This window comes from Cotesia glomerata, linkage group LG2 (assembly GCF_020080835.1).
Source record: "Cotesia glomerata isolate CgM1 linkage group LG2, MPM_Cglom_v2.3, whole genome shotgun sequence".
Lineage (NCBI taxonomy): Eukaryota > Metazoa > Arthropoda > Insecta > Hymenoptera > Braconidae > Cotesia > Cotesia glomerata.
Window position 1 is genome coordinate 5,850,114 of NC_058159.1, and position 25,187 is coordinate 5,875,300.

At 31.1% G+C, this 25,187-nt stretch overlaps 3 protein-coding genes across 7 annotated transcripts in view; 1 reads left to right on the top strand and 2 right to left on the bottom strand.

Annotated features, from left to right (window-relative positions):
* Window positions 1-12,932, bottom strand: part of LOC123259576 (hepatocyte nuclear factor 4-gamma) — a 37,563-nt gene extending 24,631 nt beyond the window's left edge. Inside the window, exons 1-2 of one of the 5 annotated variants that reach the window (XM_044720167.1) lie at window positions 12,540-12,932; window positions 9,990-10,103 (exon numbers count right to left, since the gene is read on the bottom strand). In XM_044720167.1, the coding sequence (XP_044576102.1) occupies window positions 9,990-10,071 (82 nt within the window). In that variant the 5' untranslated portion in view covers window positions 10,072-10,103; window positions 12,540-12,932. Of the gene's footprint in view, window positions 1-1,443; window positions 1,736-9,989; window positions 10,104-10,195; window positions 10,338-12,462 lie in introns of those variants that run through there. The other 4 variants (XM_044720164.1, XM_044720165.1, XM_044720166.1 and 1 more) reach the window with 4 other exon arrangements.
* Window positions 1-25,187, top strand: part of LOC123259575 (E3 ubiquitin-protein ligase AMFR-like) — a 101,924-nt gene that overhangs the window by 25,472 nt on the left and 51,265 nt on the right. The window lies entirely within an intron of this gene.
* On the bottom strand, window positions 21,758-24,244 carry LOC123260129. The gene is made up of 3 exons (XM_044721086.1): window positions 24,150-24,244; window positions 23,792-24,078; window positions 21,758-22,392 (listed from the first exon to the last, which is right to left on the bottom strand). The coding sequence occupies exons 1-3, from the start codon at window positions 24,212-24,214 to the stop codon at window positions 21,758-21,760; spliced, it is 987 nt and encodes a 328-aa protein (XP_044577021.1). The 5' UTR covers window positions 24,215-24,244.

Genomic DNA, 25,187 nt, shown 5'->3' on the forward strand with positions numbered 1-25,187 from the left:
TTGCACCACTTTTACCCGCTCGATTAATAAATACTGACTACTGATAACATATATTCAAACAAATAAAATCACTCTTGCTTTTTTGTTATTTGTTGCATAACAGTTTAAAAATTTTATCTCTAGCTATAAACAAATTTTATAATCGATTAAGATAATAAAAAAAAATGCCTATCAACGTTTTAAGAGAAATAATTTATTGAGATATCATTTATGCGGTGTATTTTTAGAATTGTTTATAACAAATTCACAGATAGAGTATCAATGAAAAAAGTTATCTTGTAAAGAAAAAAATAAGGAGAAGTTAAATTAAAAATAAAATAATCAAATGATCGTAAGTCATAATTATAATGAATATATGTGTTCTTATGAATAAAAATGGATTTAATAATTTTAAAATATTGTTTAGGAATATTTATAATTTGTAAATACAAAATTAGGAATAAGGACCTTGAGACCTGTTCATTGTGTCATCGTCAAAAATTAGCAAAACTCATCGTGGCCTCGGCTTTATTTTTAATCACACAATCAATTCATCAAATTAACCAAAAAAACCGTTAAATAATAATAATAATAATAATAATAATAATATTAAAAATAAAAAAGTAATATTACTTAATATTTAAATGCATCGGCATAAAAAGACGAGAGTAAAAAAAAACCGAGTCAAGGGGTTCATTTTTTGACGCAATAAACATTGCTTATGGTAATCAATCAATACACGTGCATTAAATATTTACTATCTGTTGATTGAATTTCGTAATTACGTAACAGGCATAAATATATTAATGAAATAAAAAACAAGGAGTCATCTCGAGAGTGAATAGGATTTATGATGACGCCTAAGTATCGAATAATTTTATAGATATTTACCTTTTATTCGCTGGGATATGAATATTATTAATATAGGATATTTAATTATGATTGACACAATGGCCAATGCATCTACAATACAAGGTCATGGCAAAGATACCATTGACTCTTGAGAGATTTTAGATTTTTTTCTTCGATTTTACATTAGCATTTTTTGTGACGTTTTTATTTTTAAATAATATTTGATTTGGCTCTACCTTTATTTACTCACGTGTCTATGGGTAATTCATGAGAAAATTATCGTATACATGTAGTGTTTAAGTCACTTTTTAGTTTATGTCACTTTTATTTTTAATTAATTTTTTTTTATTTTAAAATTCATAAATGCGAAAAAAAAAAATTGAATTTTTTTGAACTAATAATTTAAACTCAAATTCTGGCTTAAAGCTTCAAAATATGATCAAAACATCTCATAAAAAAAGACTGATTGACTTTTTTTCATAAACTCAATATTTGACTTATAAATTTCGACTATTTAAATTACTCCAAAAAAATTTTGTTTACTATTAAAAAATTTTTTAACTATTAAAGAAGATGTAAATTATTTTGAACGAACAAAATGAAACGACTTACCAAGCATCGTGAAAAATTGATCGTCAAATCTCATATTGACAGTGAAGTGCACTCACTAATCACGAAAATGTAGACGAAGGTAAAATAACCACACACGTTAAAACATTTTACTGATAGAGAAGAAATTGAAGAAAAAAAAAAAGTATTGTTTGTTAGCTTTTTAATTACTGAAGGGCCGATTGTATATTAATAATAAGTACCAAGTATTACCGGTGATACAAGGTAAGAAGTCACCTATGAGTAACCCGTACAGACCTGCATAGCTTGCTAACACAGTGGATACTAAATCAACCGACTTGAAGAGTTTGGGTTTTGAAAGAGGGAAAAGTGAAAGATGGTGGGAGACAAACAGGCTAAACCGATAATCTAATCTTGCTGCTGACAACTGTATATATTCCCTGTGCGTGTAAGATGATGGAAATTAAGTCAGGATAGTCTATAAGTGAGAATGCTATTTTATTTATATTTTTTTTTATTTTTTAATGCTTTGACTTTACTATTTTGCGTCATCATCATGCTTTAAAATTTGTTTATTTTTATTTTAATATAATAATAATAATAATAAAGCTGCCCTTATCACAACTCAAAGTAAAGATAATTATGTTTCTCGAGGATGAAAACTCGAATGATTCATTGTTTGTTTCAATATAATTCAACTTATATTTGGTCTTTTGTTAAGTAATTTATGTGTATTTTTTATTGTTTGTGTTGCTACTGAAAATGACATTGATTGATGGGAAAAAAATAATTGGACAATCATTTTTTTTTTAGTCACTCGAAAACTATTTAGAAATTATCTTCAAGTCATCGAAAATTCAAATTTCACTGCAATTATTTTTCATTTTTTACTCTGATTTACTAAGACAGAAAAATTATCGATAAAAATGAATAAAAAATTTGAGCAGAAATTTTCTTAATCCGATGACGTCTGTATCTGCTATATTACATAGTTTTTGTGTCACTTTTGAGATTAATCGCATTAAGACCTAGTATTAAAAAAAAAAAAAATTGAAGAGTTATTTGAAATGATATTAAATGATTATAAATATAATTTATCATTTTTTATATCTTTAAAAAATAATTTCATTATTTTTTAAAATCGTATTTTTTAATTTTTTTTGTTTCGTGGATATAAAAATTCTTGAGTTCATAGAACCCCGAAACTACGATGTTTTTTTCGATTACAGTGTTAATAACTTTAAAGTTATTTTTTTTCTTCTTCAAACAGCTACTAAATTACTCGATAGATAAATATAAACAGCAATAAATATTAAAAATATTTTTAGATGTATTATTGTCGTTTAACTGAAACATTGACACCGCATGTTTTAAGATTCAACAATAAGAAAACCTGTTTTATTAATTACATTGATTTAGCATTTAAGAAAGCTGAATGACCAAAAAGTGTAGGGAAAAATATTATTCAAATAGATGCATATGAAATTTTGATAGGCATGTATTTATAGATAAATTTTACACCATATAATTTGATAAAGTATTTTTTTTTTAAGGATAAAAGTTTTTTTTTTGGAGACGTGCCTGCAATTAAAATTTACAATTGCGCAAAAAAAATTGTTTCATGATAATTTTGATCCTTAGATTCATATTTTTAAATAAACATAATTTTATTATAAAAATGTTTCAATTTCTCTAAAAAAAATATTTTGGAAAAAAAAGTGAGTCAAATTTCATGAATTTTTTTTTAATTAAAACGAAAGATATTTTCAGTTATTTTTTATATGATAAAAATTGAAGGTAACCATAATAAGTTTGAAACAAATTATTACCAAAATAATGCAAATTTTATGTTAACTTAATAAAAAAATAAATATAAAAATTTTCTACTGATATTTTTATTTAAAAGAAAAAATTCGTAAATTACTAAAAAAAAAATTCTAAATAGATTTTTAATGAAATTATTTTAAACCCATATTTATTTCCAAATATGAACTTTAAAAATAAAATGCATAATAAGAATACATTAATTTTTTTTAATTGGATTAAAAATGAATTTTTAAAACTTAAAATAATAAAACAAAAAAATAATTTATTTTAATTATTAAGACTAGTGTTGATGCGTCATATTTGGCACGAGCACTAAACAAACTTACTTAGCCGCCCCTTATTCACTGTGTCACAGAAAAATGAATCATTATTATTACAGTAGTGACTTAATGATATTAAAATGCAGTATAACTACATTAAATCACAATAACTATTATATGTTCTCATTATTTTTATTATATACCTACTACTATGATTTGATTACTTTTCATTTTAATTGTTATTATATTATCATTATAAATGAGACATTTTCTTTAAATCGTACCACTTTTTTTTTTTTCAAGCACAAAAACAAACAAAACAATTCCATAATTATAGAATAAAATTACAACTCAAAAGTTATAAAGGATAATAAATTGTTTACTCACTTTTTTTACACATGCGTTGCACGTGCTACTTCACTTGCGGAAGATTACTCTGTTACTGATATGATTATCGGTTAATTAAAGCCACACTTCGGAAATTTTATTTTTAATTAATTATCAAATGAATATTTTCATTTTAATAATAATTTATAAAATTTTATTTTAATATTTTTATTCTAATAATTAAAGAACATTCTTACACTGAAATTTTTTTTCTTTTAGAGTTATTAAATAAAAAATTAGTTATCAAGAAAAACTAGTCGTTTTTTTTTCGATACTAAAAAAAACGCTTCTCAGAAATCGTCATAAAAAATACAAAGATAATTATTTAAACTATTTTTATCTATTACAAGTTTGTATTAGTAAACAAATATTTACGAACAACTAAAATTGAATTTGTTATTCGTCTTATTTTTATTTTATACTAAACGTTAAGATACGATCTGGGTAAACTGACACTAGAAGAAATAAAAATTTATATTTATAAATTTAGTAGTCAATTTTATCGATTACTCATGAAAAAATAAAAAAAATAAGTTGAATCATTATTAGAATTTTATATCCCTCAGATATTATTCAGAAATTTTGAAAGCCAAAGTGCACTGCTACGATACTTATTTTGTTTTATTTTTAATCATATATTAATTAAAGATGAATTACCCTCAAAAATTATTCAAGTTTGTTATAAAAAGTTTTTTTTTCGACCAAAAATTTTGCAGTATATTTAGAAAAAAAAATTTATTGTGTGTTTTTTTTTATTAATTACACTGAAAAAAAAAATTCTTAAGCAAGAAAATCATTCTGAAAAACTTTAACGTCTTAATTTTTAGTATAAAAATTTTTAAAGATATCTTGAAGGTATCTGTGTAAAAAAAAATCGCCTTAAAAGTGTCTTAAAATTGTCGTCTGTTAAGATCTTAAACGTGACACAAAGCAAGACTGTTTTAAGACTTTTTTAAGACGCCAAAAAAAAAAAAATTTCAACAGCAGATTTTTTAAATTTGGTTCTCGAATTTGTTATGAAAATTTATTTTTAGACATTTTTTAGACGATTTTGCGAGTTTTTAACCGCAAAATTTTTTAATACGCTCTTTTCGAATTGAATTTGAAATTGTTGAAAAATTATTATCCGACAATTTTAAGACGCTCCTTTTTAATGTTCCAAGGTTTTGTCGCTGTGAACTCATTTTAAAATAGTCTTTAAATTTTTTTCAAAGAAACTTGCAAAATCGTCTAAAAATTAATTTTCATAACAAATTCAAAAACCAAATTTCAAAAATCTGCTCTTGGAATTTTTTTTTTTCTTTGGCGTCTTAAACGAGTCTTAAAACAGTCTTGCTTTGTGTCACGTTTAAGATCTTAAATAAACGACAATTTTAAGACACTTTTGAGACGATTTTTTTTACATGGGTAAATTTTTCTTAAATTAGGAAAATTTTATTTGATTCAAGAATTTTTCGCTTTGATTCAAATTAGTAAAACTCTTCAAAATAATTTTCTTAGTTCAAAAAAACTTATTTTCTTTTAAAGTGTACTCATAACTTTAATAGGTAAGGTTTATTACTTAATTTTATTATTAAACGGCTACTGAAGTGTTATCGATTTTAAAAATAAATATCCTTCGATTTTTTGCTTTAGAGTTTATATGAAAATATTATAATTTTTGAGAAATCAATTATAATACAGATATAAAATAAAGAAATAAAATTAATGGGAGAATGACATTAACGATAATTAGAGGATTAATGCTTTCAAGTTTCACCTCCGACCGCTAGAATAAATCACATAAAATCTCAACTTTTTTCCTAATAAATAAAAAATATTAAATAAAAGAATTTATTGCTTAAAGCGGAGGCAGATTTTCCATTGCAAAATTAATCAAACTGAAATTATCCAGCTTGAATAAATTAAAGTTAATTTTTATAATCGAAAAAAAATTAAGTGGAGTAAAACTAAACTCCTAAATTACCTTTAAAAAAAAATGTTTATTTTGACAGAAACAATTTTTCAAACATAAACCAGGTGATTATATTGTTGACCTTTATAAAGAATTAAATTAAGTTTTTTATTTTGCCACGACTTTTGCAAAATTGAATAATAACGAGCATACAGTAAATTATACAACAAAAAATATCTATAATTCTGTACAATACCAATAATTCAGCCTCTTTCTGGCGTGAGATGAGGAAGCTTTTATGGAATTATCTAACGTTGATCATTGTCTAATTAACACAATAAATTATAAATAGTAACACACTGATTATAAACGAAGGTTATTTTATTGCAATCGCTAGTGGATTATTTTCATATTGCAACGATAATTGCAGCAACCTGGATGAGATTAAGAAAATTCATTGAATTAGTTTCAGCAAAGTCGTTCTCGATCGTAATAAATTTTATATTATCATCAGTCATATATTATATATATTTATTCTTAAAATTAATTTTAAATTTATGTTTTTATTTAAAAAAATACTAAGCTCAACTTTGATTTGAAAAAAAAAATTGTTGACCCAAGAAATTTTTCTTGATATAAAAAAAACTAATTTATGTTCTAAAAAAATTTTTTCAGCTGTTGAAAAATAAGATTAATTTTTTAAATTAAAAATTTTTTTTCTCAAGTAAAATAAATTTTTTTTTACTGTATTATTGTAGAAATAAATGGTGTGAATATATATTCATAAAATATTATGTTATATGTCATTTTAACTGGAGTCGCATGGTTGAGTTAAAGGTTATCTATTGACCCCTCTTTTGAGCTTACAGCTACGGAGCTATAATTTATTATAATTTATAATTTTATTATACTTATATTTACTTATTAATCTGTAGACAAGGTTCTGTATGTTTTAAGAGCGTATATTAATCACATAAATGTTCCATGTGCTCAAGTAGTTGCAATAATATCATCAAAACAGTTTGTTAGTGACCTGACCAAATTAATAACAACAATTATCGTATAATTAATGATTATGATCACACAAATAATAACTTCGCATTGTAAATAAGTGTATATTTAGATCGATAATATAAACAAGTGTAGGATAAATATTTATTGACGTATCATGCAAAAAATAATAAATTGGTGGGAGACCACAAAAACCGCGACAAAAAATTTCTAAATGGAGACTAGTGATTACTTGCGCATATTGTTGCATAAATACAATTGTTTGTTGAATTAGAGAAAAAAATTTTTGCTCAATTCGACCTTAAGGAATAGTTCACCTCTTATATATTTATATATATTAATGTGACATATGATGCTCGAAGAAAATACAGACTGTTACAGAAAAACAACATCAATACACCACGCAAGTTAATCAATTATGCTAGTGTTTTTAACCGACTGGTATACAGCACAGGTTCACATGTTGTCTCGACTGTTTAACTTATGAAAAGTTCAGCGTCGGGGTCGGTTGGAAACATAGAATAATGACGGCTAAGTAGATTATTCATAGTGAATAACAAGTAGGTCTTGCTAAATACGTTTTGTGTTTTTTTTTCAATGGATTGTTTTACATTTCAATTGGACGAAATGTAACCTATTAATAAGTGGCTAACGAAAATCGACTGGCTTTTTTTTAATCTCAATGTTATATATATACTGTAGTAAAAAAATAAAAAAATTACTTAATTCAATAAAGTTGTTCTTTAAAAATAGAAAATGTCTCAGTTTAAGGATTTAACTCTTTAATGAAGCATTTTATTATTTTCAAACGAGATACGATTATATTTATTCAGAGAAAATTTTCTATTAGATCAACCAGCCGGTAACGTCGCTTTAAGACGGTACCGACTTGAGATGCCATTTCCTTTGGAAATGTATCGCTTAATTTGTCAATGTTTGACTAAATAAAAGAAAATAGTAATGTATTTGGGTGATTCTCTGTAAGGATGTTTTTTGCTTTCCCGGGCATTTTTTTATTAGAAAAATTGTTATTTTGTTACTGAAAAATATTTATTACGAAAGTAAAAAAACATTTCTACTTGGAGCATTGAAAACTAAAATGAAATAAATTTGTTTTTTTGCTCGACGGGCAGAAAGCGTCAACTTTCAGCCTGCTGCGCTAAACGAAGTTGCCCCTTTCTGCCTTCGTCGAGCAAAAAAAATAGTATACACTCCACGGGAAGTAAATAAGAAAGCCTCAGATCACATGTTTGTCGACCTCGGCTTCGCCTCGGCCAACAATTACATGTGATCTGAGACATTTCTTACTTTATTTCCCTAGGTGTGTAATATACTATTTTTGCTAAAAATTTTAAAACCACCAAAATAACAGTCCCCTGGGCTGTCCCTTTCCCAAAATTGAAACTAAGATTAAATTTTAAGTTATTCGTCCATAATATATAATTTTGTCCATAATATTTATAAACTTAATTAGTTAACTAACAATTTTCTTTAATAAAAAGTACCGAAAATTAATTTGTTTCATTAAATTCATTAAAAAAAAGTTTGTCTCAGGCGTTTTAAAACAGTCCCCTGCCAAAAGTTGAAAGCAAAAAAAAAATCCAGCCTGCTATTTTATGTTCTGTAAGGTTTATAAGGACCTAACTAGCATTGAGTTAATAACCATAGGGCTGTTAGTGCTTTATCGCCATTTTATTTAGTGTCAAAACACCGTTTGTGCTGGAAATATGTGTCTGAGCGACGAGATACTCAGTCCCCTGGTAACTATTTTTATTTATAAAATTGGATCCATAAGTCTTAATATTATTCTAATTAATGTAAAGATTAATTGAGAACTTCAAAAGTTGAATGCTTTGAAATAGTTTGCTTGATTTTTCTCAATTTGATAAAAAAAAAAAAAAACAGTCCCCTGTTATGTTATATAGCAAAAGATACACAAATATCGAAAAAACAAAAATTAAATTGGCTGTTTATTTATTATCATTAAGCTGATAGTTTTGTAGCCCTTGTTAATTTTTTTTCTAATAAAATCAAAAATAATTTGGTCGGACAATTTTGTACAGATTTAAGACGTCCTTACAGAAAATCACCTATTTATATCAACTCCTAAATTTGGAATTAAATAAAAATAACGTAAAAAAAAAAATAATTCAAGTGATTTTTTTAGTTCAAGTGAATCTTTTTTCCATGTAAATTTTAATGCACCAAAAATACGGGTGATAAAATAAACTAATTATCATATATACATTATCTATAACCTAACATGAATAAAAGAGGTTTTAAAGAATGATGCTCAGAATCTTTAAATTTTAACATAATGCAATAATAATTCCTCATAATCGGCGATGAATTCAAAAGGACACTCATATCCATTCACAAAAGTGTTATTTTTGCATCACTTTTTATTTCACGGCCCAACACTACTGTAATAACTTGTATATTTTCAAGTACAATTTAACATCTACATCATGACAAACATTAAAGCCGAGGAGGTCTGGGTCACAATGTAAGGAGCCTGTCTACTTATTGACATGATGAGCGAAGCTATTTCAATACAATTATATAAAAGTAGTCACGAAAGATAACTTTTTTAAGGATAATTTATGGAAGAAGTTTTTTCATCCATTATTCTCACTGTACTACTACACTACTACTGTTGTTATTTATAAAAAAAAAAGCCGGAATAAATTGCAGTTGCTTTTTTATTTATTTTATTTTTTTTTTTTTTTTTCATGTTAACTATTGACATATTGACAGGATAGTTACCATGAAATTAATCCATCAGTTAATTAGCCTAGACGATTCATCAAATCATGATTGAATATTTTATTATATTGTATGACAAGCAGATGCAGAAATTTTTTTATTCTTTATCGCTAAAAGTGAGTAATAACTGATAATTTAATTGCAATCGCTAAATATTGATAATAGTTGTATATATATTTAAATAAAATCATAAGTAAATAAAATTTCCAGTCTAGACATTTTAATCACCGATTAAAAATGTCCATTGAAAAAAATTATATTATTATAATTATTAATTGTTTATAAATTCATCTTTTTCTTCAACAATAGATTTATTTTTGTAAATATGAACATCACTATGAGCTATGAGTCATTTCTCATATTGTAAATTAAAAAAAAAATTTGTTTGCTGAAAATAATATAACAAGACAGCTTTAATATATTATAAGATGGTAAAAACTCACCATGAGAAGATGGCGAACCTGGCGATTGATTTTGAAGACTGTCAGTGGCCAATGAACACGATTCTTTACTGCTATCGTCCATTTTGTGGTACTTGCACTTCTGTTCCGTCAAATCTACAATTTTTAAGTACAGCACTGTAGTTTTAGATTTATTGTAGTGGATTAAGATGTATTACTATTGAGACTAAAGCAAACAAGGTTTATACCTACTATAATGTTTTTTATTTTATCAAAATATGTAAAGACATACTCACGAATTACGGCTCGTTATCAAAGATATCTTCTAAGAGTTTAGATTCTCATCTTCGAGAGATTACACTCTGTTAAATTCTTATTTTTTTACTATTTTTTTCAAGCTTCAGGCCTAAATTTAGTTTGATGTAAGAATTATAGTTTTAAATAAAAAAAATTTTTTTTAATTCAATTTATTTGGAAAATTTAAGAATTTAGATAACCCTCTTAATTGATAAAAAATTTGATTGAGACAAAAAAGATCTATTATGAAAAAATATTTGTATGAAAAAAAATCATTGTTTTCTATGATTAAAAAATGCAACAATACTGAAAAAAATTTTGCATTTACTGTTTTTTAAAAGTTTAGTTTTATTTTATTTTTTTCAACTATTTAAAACTGTTATCAATTTTTTAAATTGTTATATTAATGGCCTTAATTAAGATTTAATTATTTATGGTAATTGATAATGAAAATTGCTAATAATTAGACTAAAAAAATTAGGAAAACGGTTGACCCTGAAGGCCATCCATGCAACTTCCCGCTAATTCCATACCTGGGCGCTTAAAATTGCATTTACGACGTTTTTGAGCTCTTCGAGCTCAAAAATACAATTTATATGTTGTTTTAAGCTCTTCGAGCTCAAAAAGATAACTTTTCTATGCTTTTGAGCTTTTCAAGCTCAAAAGTTTGATAGAAGGTTGATAAAACTCTATTTTTTGAGTTTTCAAACCGCAATATCTTTTGAATGAATGAACCGATTTTCACGCGGTTGGCGGCACTCGACGTAGTTTTTTAAGTCTTATGAAAAATTTTTAAATTTATATTGATCAAACTAGAAATTTCGGAGTAATTCCGAAAAAATACTTTTTTGGGTTTTCTTTCCTGCACGATATCTCTCGAACGAATTAACCGATTTTGACCGGATTGGCGGCGATCGACGTGGTTTTTCAAGGTTAAGAGCTGAATAGTTTTTGGAGTTGATCTATAAAGCCGTTCGAAAGTTATTCCAAAAAAACCACTTTTGAAAAAAAATTTTTTTTCAGCTTTTTTTAGATTTTTCGACATCTATTGGTCCGAATCGATCCAAAATCTAAGTTTGGACAAGCCCTTTCGAATGGTGCCAACCGCGATCGAATCGGTGGAGCCATTCAATCGTTATGAGAGGTTTACATACTTACACACACACACACACACACACATAGTGACACCCTCACGGAGATAGTCAGGGAAGCTTCCTGTGACCCTCAAACGTCGAGATATGATGAAAACTCGATTTTTGTAGAACGGGGTAAAACCAATAACTTCCCGATTTTCGAAAATCTGAGATTTTCTTAGTGGGAAGTTAAAAATTATCGATTAATTATATAGATTATTTTTTTGTCAAGATGTTGGTTGTCGATAATAAATATTTCTGTAAATCTGAACATTTTTTTTTCATTAGAATACAAGAACTGTTTTACCGATTAAATGTTGTGCTGCAATGATTCACAGTGACTGTACTGAAATTGTATTATAATAGGCCACGAAAATTTTCCACATGATTACAAATCAGTGCGCGTTTAGATGAAGATGCTCATTAAAATGTATTCACCATAATACAAAGCAGAATTTATTTAACTTCAACTATTGTTAAAAGAAACTATGAAAATAATTTTTTTTTGTCCAATCATTGAATTTTTAGAAATAACATTCCTTAAAAATTTTTTTTAAGTCAAACGAGATTCCCAAAAATTCTATGAATATACCACCAAAGATTCTTTTACTTAAAAATTTTAATTTAGTAATTTCAAATGTTTTTTTAAACTTTAAATTGAATTTCTGTTAATGAATGAGAAATAAATTGCAAATAATGGGCGAAAAAAAAAATTTTCTTCTAAATCGATTCAACGCAAAATCTTAAATGAACATATTAAATCTATAAAAGTTATTTTACAAGTAAAAATTGGTTAAGAAAAAGGTAAAAATTTTTGTATCCTGCACAAAATATTTCTAATTTTCTCGGAATTTAAACACACAATTAAAAGTACAGTGCTAAAGAAACATGGACTAAATTGCGATCGATAAAAAAGATTCCTCTAATTTTTCAAGGAAAAAAACTACAAAAATTACCGAAGATAACGCGATGAAAATAACTAAATGAAGAGAGTTACATAAAATAAACAAATCTACATATCAGAAATAAATAAAGCAAAGAGTGGCGGTAAAATATCTCGAAGGTGGTTCAGCGGTCGATCTTACCGATATCGATATCTATGAAGTAACTTGTTGGTTTAGGGTTTATATTGTTGTAATCGAACTGTAGCTATCTCTCTCACCTGGTTCGCCACGTGGGTATCCATATGAATTTTTTTAATGATCCACCGACGGCGCTTCGTTAACTTGACAATAATCGACAAAACCACGTCACGATCGATGATAAATCATAAATAATTGAACGTTATTGCACGCGCGTATAAACCAATTGTACTGGTACGGCCATGATACTTAACTTAACTCTTTTTGCTTTTATTTCGACAGAATCACTAGAGACAGATATAGACGGATAGATGTGTGCATACATGTACGTATGCACACTTGTATGATAACCGACCGTTTAACCATGTATGTGCGCATACAAACCGTACGATGATGAGTGCTATGCGTAAAGACGGCAATACGCATACTGGAGGTGTAATTATGTGCGAGCGTACTTCACACACTTTATTTTGTTTGTATTGTAGTTACACTACTCCCGCTTCACTTGTCTCTTATCCTATGTGTGATATTTTGTCTTTTTCTTCTTGTCGCTAAGAATTAATTATGATTTGCATAAAATATTCATTTAATATTTAAAAATATGCATCCACACTTTTTATAAGATTAATGATAAGTTACATTTTTTTATCGATTATTACGTCGTTCGGTTATGAAATAATTCACATTATTTATCTTTATTTTTAAATTAGCTTATAGATTTTTCTAAACTATTTGCTATTAGAAATTTTACCAGATTAAAATTTTGAACAAGTTTCAAAATTAGTATGGTTATATTGCTATTACTGCAGAGAATAAAAGTTAATTCTCAAGTCGCTATTATCGACTGTACATAGTTATTATCAAATGAAAAAGTAGGGGGATTAAATAAATAAACTGCCGATGATCGGTATAGCTGAATATACAAAGAAAAAGTTGATTGGCTGCAAATAAAAAGACTATCAATATTATCGTAATTAAATACATTTATTTTAAAATTACTTCTAAATTTCTACTTGAATTTACTTTCAGTGAACATATTTTTAAAATTTTTAAGTTACTAAATAAAAATTGTTTGTTTCATTTTATACATATTAAATTAATTCTTGATCAATAAATATTGATAGACTTTTTGAAGTATAATATTACCGCGTTGTTAGATCATCTGAAAAAAATATATATTATCATTTTTACATGATTAAAGTCTATACTTGCAATCGATGAATTTATTTGTTTCAAGATCCATAATACAGTTATTTTTTACTATCAGTTACTCAGAGTGATATTATTTGTTATTCATTATCATCGTTACTATGCACAGTATTGAAGATTGCAAAATAAGAATAAGAATGTTGTAGAACCTGAAAGAAAGTAATGAAATTATTTATTGATGCTTATAAATATTGATAAGAATAACAAGTACTGTGTAAAAAATCAGAGGTTTATAAAAAAATTTGTTTAGCTTATAGGGGTAGACTTTGTAGCTTAAATTTTTTTTTAAAAGCCACAAATTTTACCCCTAATTTTTTTTATCGCTTTACCCTTACTAGGTACCCCACATTTGCTGTAAAAAAATTTTCCACAGTATATAATTGTTAATTAAATAATACTCACCTTTAAATAGGTCGCCAAAGACAAAATAAAAAATTTCCCAGCTGTTATATGCAATGGACGTCTGCTCTCTATCAAAGCATTTATTACAAGATGACGCCCATTTCTATTTAATTGTGATTCCCAACCGGAGTTATATTGACTAATGTACAACCTTTCAGTCTGTTCGGAGTCAAAATAATTAACAAATAAGCTTATATAAATAATTGGGTATTTGCATGATTTTCCAATCCATTAAATAGTTATGTTTTATTATTTTTAAAAATTTTTTTAAATTTTTGAAAAAAAAATTTTTTTTTTTTATTCATAAACATTTAAATTAATTATATATATTTTAATTAATCTTACTTAGGTATTTTATGTGTATCAAAGAATTTATTAACTGAACTTTATTTGCAAAATCATTTTCATGCAAATACCTAATTTTGTAAGTTGGTAGAGTTAATTTCTTTGATTTGAGGCAATGAATAAAAGCTGAGACAACTGTTAGTTACGCTGATGTACATGTATTCTAATTATATAATGTTTATGTTCAATGAATTTGTGCATATGAGCAAATTAGCGGATGCAAAAAATAATTTTTCTATATTTAGCTCGACAAAAATATTTACTAGATACATGAAAAAACAAAAAAAATTAGGGAAACGGTTGACCCTAAAGGCCATCCCTGCAACTTCCCGTTAACTCCATATCTATTAAGCGCTTAAAATTGCACTTGTGACGTTTTTGAGTTCTTTGAGCTCAAAAATATAATTTGTATCTTATTTAGAGCTCTCCGAGCTCATAGAGTTAGCTGTTCTAAACTTGTGAGCTCTTCGAGCTCAAAAGTCTGATAGAAGTTTAATAAAACAGTATTTTTTGAATTTTCAAACTACAATAATTTCTGAATGAATTAACTGATTCTTACGCGGTTGGCATTATTCCACGCAGTTTTTTCAATTCTATGATATACTTTTGAACACAAACTGATCGAACCGAAAATGTTGGAGAAATCTGAAAAATTCACTTTTTCCGAATCTTTTGGACAACGATAAATCACGAACCAATAAACTGATTTTCACGTTCTTCGTGGCGATCGACGTGGTTTTTTGGACTCTAATAATTAATTTATTTCATCAAAAATGATCCAAAAAGAAATGTCGAAGTTAAGTGAAAAAAACACTTTTTTCGAAATTTTTCGTTTTCGTTAACTCTCAAACGGATCAACTCTTGAACGAATCAACCGATTTTGACAGGACTGGTTGCAATCGACGTGGTTTTTCAAACTCAAGAGCGGATTAGTTTTTAAAATTGATCGGTGGAGCCGTTTAGAAGTTATTCCAAAAAAACAATTTTTTTTTTAATTTTATTTTTGATATTGCACCAAATCTAACGAACTGAGTCGATTCAAGTTTTCACGAAATTTAATGGCAATGATACTCTTTGCATCGCCATCTATTTCGATCCGATCGGCCGAGCCCTCCAAAAGTTATAAAAGGTTTACACACACACACACACACACACACACACACACAAACGCACGCACACACGCGCGCGCGCCTCCGGCAGAGGAGAAACTGCTACCAGGCGCGTCCCCACATGCGGATAGGGGAACGCTCTCTGTCCTTAGAGGATGCTTATTTACTATAGTTGATAAGGGCAGGGGGTAGGAGCCAAATTAAATACGCTCCCGCGGACAAAACTCCCCTTCAATTATGAAGGGTCGGTCACAACACCTGACCAATGGGTCACGTACGCAAGCGGATATAGTGACGCTGCTCGAAAGAGATGTGCGATATGATCCGTATAGCGCGGCGTATGTGGTAACTCCCGGCATCAACGTGCCGTACCCACGGGAGCAAGAGGAAGCCGATGAAGGAAGAAGGTGCAGGGTCGAAGCGGTTGAAACTTCCCGCCTCAATGGCCACAAGCTCTTATGGCAATGGGGGTAGCTATAGGAGTGATCACCCCTCCACTTCCTGAGGCATCGCGTTCGGAGACGACCTTCTGCTTTGGAGTATCATAGAAGTTATGGATCAAATAAACAATCAAGAGAAGATGGACGCGAAGAAGAAACTGATGAGGATTTTATCAGTTCCAAAAGAAGAAAGAGTTCAGGGCAAAGGAAGGAATGCCCTCAAAGAGGTAATGGACAAAGGCGCTGGAATTACAAAGGAGCAAGCGTGGGACATCCTAGGCAAGCTCATCAGCGACTTACGTGTCTTCGTTGAACCGAAGCCAAATGTCCACAAGCCGATAAAAAATCAGATAGTAAGTATCGAAGGAGTATTCGAAACTCTCCAAATTCTAAAGAACAAGGAGCAGTTACAACAACAGACAGCGACGCCAAAACAAGCCCCCAGCTATCGAAGTGATGGACACCGGAGGTGAAGTTGACGGTGAGTCAGTTACTGGTGAACATGAGAAAAGTGACACCAAGAGTAACAAAAAAAAAGAGTGCGAAGTTCACCTGAACCAGGAGACACGCAAATTACTAAGAAGTTAGACGCAAAAAAAAAGCCCGTCGTCGAACCCAGTAGCGCCCAACTTTGGCAAAAAACAGACGACGGCCTGGAAGCTTGTTCAGTCTAAGAAGGACCTGAAGAAGCAGAAAAGAGAGCAGCTGCAAAAGGAGCAGTCGAAGAAACCCCGGCCAGAGCCTAAGCAGAAAAAACCGCGCAAATGGATCAGACCTGACGCGCTAATCATCCGCCCAGCTGATAAGGCCAAGTATGCCGAGATACTACGTCGTATCAAACAAGACGTCCCAGAAGACCAGGTCCGCAATACGGTCGAAAAAATCCACAGGACCAATACCAGAGACATGCCGATTACGCTATCGAGGGAGAGCACCGACAAAGGCCAAGCCTTACAGAAAACTATTGCGGGCATCCTTCAAGCAGAAGCCAAAGTGATCTGTAAAGGGTCACAGGAGACCATCGAGATCCGAGACATCGACGACACAACGACGAAGGAAGACATCCAGGTCGCCTTGAAAACAGAAGTCGGAGAAGCCTGTGAAATACCACTAGAGACAATAAAGATCCGTAAGGCCTTTAGAGGTACGCAGATGGCAACAGTCACACTACCAGCGACCACAGCGCGAAAATTACTGGACGGAAACGGCAAGATCCGAATTGGTTGGGTTAACTGTCGAATAAGAGCGACGACGAGACCGATCCAATGCTTTAAATGTTGGCACTTCGGGCACTTTGGATCACAGTGCAAAAATGAAATAAACAGGTCTAATCACTGCATCAAATGCGGTCAAGAAGGACACAAGATCGCTGAATGTAAAAATCCAGCTAAATGTGCAATTTGCGCGGAAAATCCAGAAGCAAAAGACCTCGCCCACTATGCCGGCACTAATAGGTGTCCGATATTCCAGGAGGCGCTTCAGAAGATAACAAACAAAAGAACATAAAGATATTGCAGCTCAACCTCAACCACTGTGAGGCCGCGCATGACCTGCTTGTTCAGACCACGCGCGAACTAGAGCTAGATTTAGTGCCAATTGCAGAACCATATAAACACCTTAGTACCCAACCATGGGAAACGGACAGCACCCTCAAAGCTGTCATCTGGTCCTGTGGAAAACTTCCTTTTCAGAGTGTCGTCAATAATAGAGAGGCTGGTTTTGTAGCTGCATGTGTAGATGGGATCCGTTTCTACAGCTGTTATGCGCCGCCTAGTTTCTCTATGGAACAATTTTTAGAGTTTCTTGATCGATTAGTCGAAGATGCAAGCCAATATTTTCCCGTGGCAATAGCTGGAGACTTCAACTCTTGGGCGGTGGACTGGGGCAGCAAGCTCACTAATCCACGTGGAAAAGCACTACTGGAAGCAATGGCTACACTGAACGTAGTCCTCCTCAATACCGGCAATGCACCAACATACACCAAAGGAGAGGCAAGTTCAATTGTCGACCTAACGTTCGTCAGCAGTAGTCTATTGAAAGGGAGCTATTCCTGGGTGGTTATGAACACCTACACTGCCAGCGACCACAGTGCAATACTTTGGGAAGTATCGACTGGCCAGAATCCACGAAGAGCAACCAGACAGACCAACGCAGTTGGATGGAAAGTTAAATCTTTTGACCCATATGTCTTTGTCGTGGCGTTAGACAACGACCCGATCACCACTTGCAGTGCTGAACAGAAGACGAAGGAACTAATGAGAAGAGTCTTCCAGGCCTGCGACGCCACTATGCCTCGAAAACAGGACATGAAACAACGACCGGCGGTCCACTGGTGGAACGACACCATCAGTACCCTTCGTAAAGAGTGTCTTAGAAGAAGAAGATTATCCCAGCGGGGCTATCGACGACCTAACTCTGCAGTATTATTGACAGATTACAAAAAGGCCCGTCGAGAATTGAATAAAGCCATCAAAGAGAGTAAAAGACGTTGCTGGAAGGAGCTCGTAGAAGAGGTAGAGAAAGACCCATGGGGTAGGCCGTACAAGGTGGTCATGACCCACCTAAAATGCCAGCCAATGCCGTCACCCACATGCCCGCAGCTCCTAGAGAGGATTGTTTCCACGCTGTTCCCGAGGCAACGTAATTTCGCCTATTTATCACCGCAGCTCAACCACGAAGACATTCCACCTGTCACAGAGGAGGAACTTATGGAGACATGTAAACGTGTAGGGAATAATAAGGCGCCTGGATTGGATGGAATCCCGAACATTGCATTAAAAACAGCTATTAAAGCAGCGCCAGCATTATTCTTAGAGACCTACGATTCGTGCATCAAAGAAGGGATCTTTCCTGGAAGATGGAAACAGCAAAGATTAGTACTACTTCCAAAGGGAAAAAAGCCACTGGATGAGCCATCATCTTACCGCCCACTCTGTATGTTAGATACGGCGGGCAAGATACTAGAGCGTATAATTCATCAAAGGATAGAAGCTGTTGTTGATCCACTCTTATCAGACAACCAGTATGGATTCCGGAAAGGACGAGCAACCCTTGATGCAATTAACCTGGTCGTCAATACAGCCAAGGAGGCAATCGCCGGGAAGAGATGGAAAGGTTGTACGAAAAAGTATTGTTTGGTAGCTGCTTTGGACATCAAGAATGCTTTTAACTCCGCCAACTGGGACTGCATTATGCGAGCTCTCGAAGACAAAAAAGTACCAGAATACCTGCTTCGAATGGTAGCAAGCTACTTTTCGAATAGGGTCCTGAAGTATGACACGAAAAACGGTCCGAAGGAGTACGATATCACTGGAGGAGTACCACAAGGCTCAGTTCTTGGACCACTCCTGTGGAACATCATGTACAATGGACTCCTGAGAATCGCGTTGCCATCAGAGGTCAAGTTAGTTGCATATGCCGATGATGTAGCTGTAGTGATAGTCGCGAAACATCTGGAAGAGATAAATCTGGCTTTTGACATTACATTCGGCTGCATCAATCTATGGATGAATATGATGAATTTGGAGCTGGCCAAGCATAAAACTGAAGCAGTGCTTATCACTAGCAGGAAAGCAGTAGAAACAATCAAATTAGAAATCGGAGAACATGAAATTACATCACAACCATTCATCCGATACCTGGGAGTGATGCTCGATGCCCGACTGAACTTTAAACAGCAAGTCAAACATGTGAGTACTAAAGCATCAGCAGTGGTAGCTAGTCTATCACGACTAATGCCGAACGTCGGAGGTCCAAAGCAGAGCAGAAGACTATTATTATCATCTGTGGTCACATCAGTGCTCACGTACGGAATATCCATTTGGGCTGACGCATTAGAATTACAAGAAGCATGGAGAAAGGCTGGACCAGTATACCGTCTGAGTGCCTTAAGAATAGCTTGCGCCTTCCGAACAATATCTGAGGAAGCAGTGTGCGTCATTTCTGGAACTCTGCCCCTCAGAGTCCTAGCTGAAGAAAGACGAAACCTATACCAACGGAAAAGGTCAACCACACTTAGCCACGAAGAACTCAGAACAGAAGAACGATATCGCAGCATCGTACGATGGCAATTGCAGTGGGATGCCGCAGGAAAAGGTAGATGGACTTATCGTCTTATACCAAAGATCGACGTTTGGATGAACCGGAGCCACGGTCAAGTCAACTATTACCTGACGCAGTTGTTGTCAGGACATGGGTGCTTCCGAGAGTATCTACACCGCTTCAAGCACGGCAACTCTCCGGAGTGCCCGTCCTGCCCAGGAGTTGCTGAAGATGCAGAGCACGTTTTCTTTGTGTGCCCACGTTTTGACCCTCAGCGAGATGAGTTAGAGAATTGTTTGAACAAGAAAGTCCAACCAGAGACGTTAGTAGAAGCAATGTTGTCGAGTGAAGCTGCCTGGAACGCCACAAGCACTTTCGCTACAGAAGTTCTTATCGAACTGCGTTCCATTGAGAGAAAAAGATCCAAAGTCAGAATTTAGAAGGAAGGTAGAAACAACACCTTAGCCACAAGAAGGAAGAGCGGCAGCTAATTCCTCCCCCTGCGATGTAATGCCTACACGGCGGTTTCCATAGGGTATAAGAGGATAGAAGAAAAGAGGTTTAGGGTTTAGTGAGTATGGGCGCTAGTGTCAAGTATTTGCATGACACTGCGTCGAGTCTTACATATCCAGGCGAAACATTTATGCCTGGAATCCGTAAAAAGGATTCCCCCCTCTTGGTAGAAAAAAAAAAAAACACACACACACACACGCACACACACACACACACACACACACACACACACACACACACACACACACACACACACACACATCGCGGGAAAAGTCAGGAAAGCTTCCTGTGACCCTTAAACGTCGAGATTTGATGAAAACTAGATTTTCGCAAAACAGGGTAAAATCAATAACTTCCCGGTTTTTGAAAATTTTCAATTTTCTTAGCGGGAAGTTAAAAACTGTCCATTTTTTAAATATTTCTTAACATTTAGTATTAATTTTTTGATTATTGATAAATATTTATAAACAATAATTTATCTTTTACTCTTAAAAAATAATAAAAAAATTTTTTGATTAAAAAAATTAATTTCAATATTTACTTTAAGCATAATTATTTGACATTGCCTAAAATTTAACCATAAAAATGTTTTTGATAATGATATTTTTAAAATAAAAATAATGATTAAATTAATATAGTTACTTCGTCTATTAATAAGTTACCAAAGAAACACCAGTAACATAAATGTATCATCTCTGATGATAATAATATTGAACATTTAAAAACCACTGCTTTATTATTTTTATTCTATAAAAAAATTCAAGAATTATTTTGATTATCAATGTCTCAATATTTAGTAACATTGGGGTGTTCCCTTTGAAAAGATTTTTTCTTCGATAAAATCTTGTAATGTAAACATTGAAAAAAAAATTTTTCTCTCAAAATTTAAGCTGTTAATTTGTTAGGACGAGCCATTTTCTCAATATCTTCAAAATTATACGAGTCAATTTAAGAAAAAATCTCAAAGGTTATTTCGAGGAACATTAAATTAATTATAAATTACAGTTTTTATCAATATAATAGATGAAAATTCTTCAAAGTTGTAAAAATAAATAAAGAAGTAACGTTAAATAGAAAAAATGAAGGACGTACTTTGAATTAAAACTAAAAGCTGAAATTTTCAAGGAATTTTTTATTTTTCAATGTTTTGAACAAAATTTCAGAGTTCTAAAGAGAAAAAAAAAAAAGGTCGTTTCAGAAAAAACACCCTGAGTTACATTAATAATGTTGTTTATATTATTACAAACATACTACAACAATTTGAAATAAGCAGAGACAGAAAAATGAACAAGTTATAAATACTGTTAAAAATTGAAGAACACTAAAAAGTTCATTGTATTTATTGACATTATCAATTATTCGGCGATAATGTTTCAAGCACGTCTTATATCTGAGATCAAATGAATCCTTTTCAATATTAACTTCATCATCATTGAACGGTATATATGATTGTATTAGGGTTTGTTCATCGCTAACTTTGAAATATTTGTAATTCCTTATTATATCGTAATTTTTTTTGCTCATTTTGAAGGTTGCACGAGGCATCTGCCAGTCTTGACAATGTTCAAAATTAGCTTGTAGTACTACTAGTTGAACATTTATCCATCTTATTAGTTCAATAATCGATGTTTCGATTATGAGTATCCATAGGCAATTGATGAATACAGTCCAAAATTGCATGAAAAAGACTATTTCGTGGGTTGGACTAACAGTTGTATTGTACGGAAAAATTCCGCGTAACGCCAACTTTGTTTCTGTTTCTACGGATATTGCTGTTAGTGCAGTAGCAGTGCCTAATAATACTGTAGCAAAGGTAAAGTAATCGACGTTTTGATAAAACAATGTTGTTCTTATTTTTGTTAATACACCTAGATCTTGAAAAAAAATTTTATTAATTATAAATATCATACTTGATTATAAATTTTTTTATCAAATGAAATTAATAAAAAAATTAATTTACTTTTGTTTATAAAAAAAAAATTCAAAGTTTCACAGAAAAATAAATTATAAAAAATTATAATCCATTGATAGTATGGATAATATGATAATATTTTTTAACAGTTAAATTATGATTATAATAATTTATTTTGTTATATTTATTGTTTGAATTTTTCTGAACAGTAATAATAACACCGGCACACATGAGGCTGGCAATGACCTGGTCGGCTCGGTGCTCGCTTTTCGAAAGAGTGGGACCCGGGTTCGATCCCAGCACGCACCAATATTTTTCAGTGATTATAATTAAAAATATGTGCGTTACGTTACGTTGCCAGCCTCTGGAAGTGGCAGAGATAGCCGGGCGGCACACGTCTGACTTGGGCGATCACACATTTAAGCAACAACTTGAATGGGTGACCACTTTAGTCAGCGTTGGCTAGCGCGAGAGATCTCTGCACACTAGGAGAGGGGCCTAATGCTCCAGTGGTCGATAAAGAAGAGTTTCTTATCAATCACTAGACTTAGCCCAGCTCCGACTGTACTATCATGGGTTTTCTCTGTGGTTTCCCCATGATTCTGTTCCAACAGCCTGAGAAGGTGAGATTCAGGGTGAATACGGTACAGAAAGCACAAGTCGGTCCACAGCCGCAAAAATTAAAAGTAGAAATGAAGGGTGGATTTATTTGTAAATAAATATAAATATAAATAATGCTGTGATGCGGGAAAGAATAGGAGTTACGGTAATTATTACGTGAAGCGTTCCACATTCACGTAACAGGATATTGGTAGGAAAGGATTGAGAAAGGAATGTAGAGAGGATCATCTTAATGTGAGTTTATAGAATATGCGAGAAAAAATTATTAGATAGCTCGGACTGGGATTTGAACCCAGAACCTTCCGAAGACATGTCGGCTACTCTACCATTTGAGCTATCCGGTCTATACTAAATTTCCTTTTGCTTATTCTATATACATTAAGCCACACCATCCATCTTACGGATTAAATGGAATCAAATTAAAATTAAATTATAATAAATAATTATGAGTGAATTTTACTATTTCATTTTTTTCTGTGTATATAAATATCATAGAGGATTAAAATCTCACCCGGAGTCTAAATATTCCTATTTGAAACTTTAAAAATTAACAAAAATCTAAGCACACTTTATAATTAATTTTTTTGTGAGTTTTAAAAATTTAATGGTGTCGAAATTTTTTGAACAAATGATTTTAAAAAATTAAACTGAATACTGTTTTAACACATAATATTGAAGAACAGAATATTTTAATAAAAATATAATTATTAATGAAACTACAAAATAAATTGTTGATTTACCTGAAGAATAACGTAATCTGTCAATATTGATATGGATATCTTCAATAAGCTGAAGAATAGTCCGTTGATTTTTAAACACCGCAAAAGTCTTAATAAGTATTACGACTATTGGAAATAAGTAACCCACGTCATTGACTACTGTTTCTAAATCTTTTATATTGACATATACATCGGCAGCCATTGTTAAAAGAGTTGCTATTACGATAATCCAATTGATTACTCTAATTGTGGCGTTGAGAATTTTTATACCAATTTTTGGTGAATCAAAATCGAAAATACCAAGGCATCTACAATTAATAAAAAAAAAATTTAATATTTACAACTATTGCATAAATTAATTTTTTTTTTAATATTTAACCGGATTAATTTTAACGAAATATCTAATGTTAATCGATGTGTTCTAATCGGCGAAATTTTCGACATTTTTTGTTGGTAATTTATAGTTAGAATTCTTTTAATTCCACTAACTTTTTCTCCAATTATCAAGAACAGACAACAATATTGACGACTATAATTTTTTTTGTCTCTATTTTCTAAATAGGATTAAAAGTCCGTATAAATAATAAATAACTTTATTTCTATTATACCAGTGAATTAATTTTTAATTAGAAAAAAAAACCCTCACAAGACTTTTATTGCCAGCTTATAAAAAATAAAACTTTTACCGCCCCACTTTAATGAATAATTAAGTAAATGCTGGCGTTTCTCAACTCGGTCAATAAATTATTTTTCATGACGGGATAAAAATCAGCGTGGATAATCAATCAACATTGTTATTTTCGCAATACATGAATTGTTAATTACAATACAACCGATACAAGAAACTAGATTAATAGCAATATTTTTTCCAGCCCATCTTCAAATGAATAATGAACTACATGTTCCCATCTTTTATAACAAGTCGACAAAAATCTTTGTTATAAAATATAGTTTTTCCAATTAAATTATTTCTGTATTCGTTTTTTATGAATTTTTAATTAAAAAAAAAAATTACTTGAAAAAAATTATTTTGATTCACTGCGGAAATTAAAATATATTTTTTTTTATAAAACAATTCTTTTTTTCCAAGTAGTCTACTGTCCCCACTACGAAACTTTTCTGGAAGTAATTGCCAAAGTCTATTTTTTTTTTAACTGCAAAAAAATTCAAGGAATCCAATGGTGCAATTTGCACGCAAAATTTCGTTGCCGATTTTTTTTTTTATTTATAAAAAACTGTTGCAAAAAATGTTTCAGCTGACTGTAATCAATATGTACGGAAATACTTTTTCCGTGGAGTTGTTTAAACGTTATAAATATAAAAGTTCAATGTTTTCTGAATCCATTGGTTACAAATTTTTTATAAAAATATTCATTTTTAATAACAAAATAATAAAATTAAATAAAAAAATGCTTGC

Coding starts and splice junctions, on each gene's coding strand:
- LOC123260129 (XM_044721086.1), bottom strand. CDS start 24,214: ATGTCGAAAATTTCGCCGATTAGAACACATCGATTAACATTAGATATT. Junction 24,079..24,149: donor ATTTCGTTAAAATTAATCCG/GTTAAATATTAA, acceptor TATTAATTGTAG/ATGCCTTGGTATTTTCGATT. Junction 22,393..23,791: donor CAGATTACGTTATTCTTCAG/GTAAATCAACAA, acceptor TTTTTTTTCAAG/ATCTAGGTGTATTAACAAAA.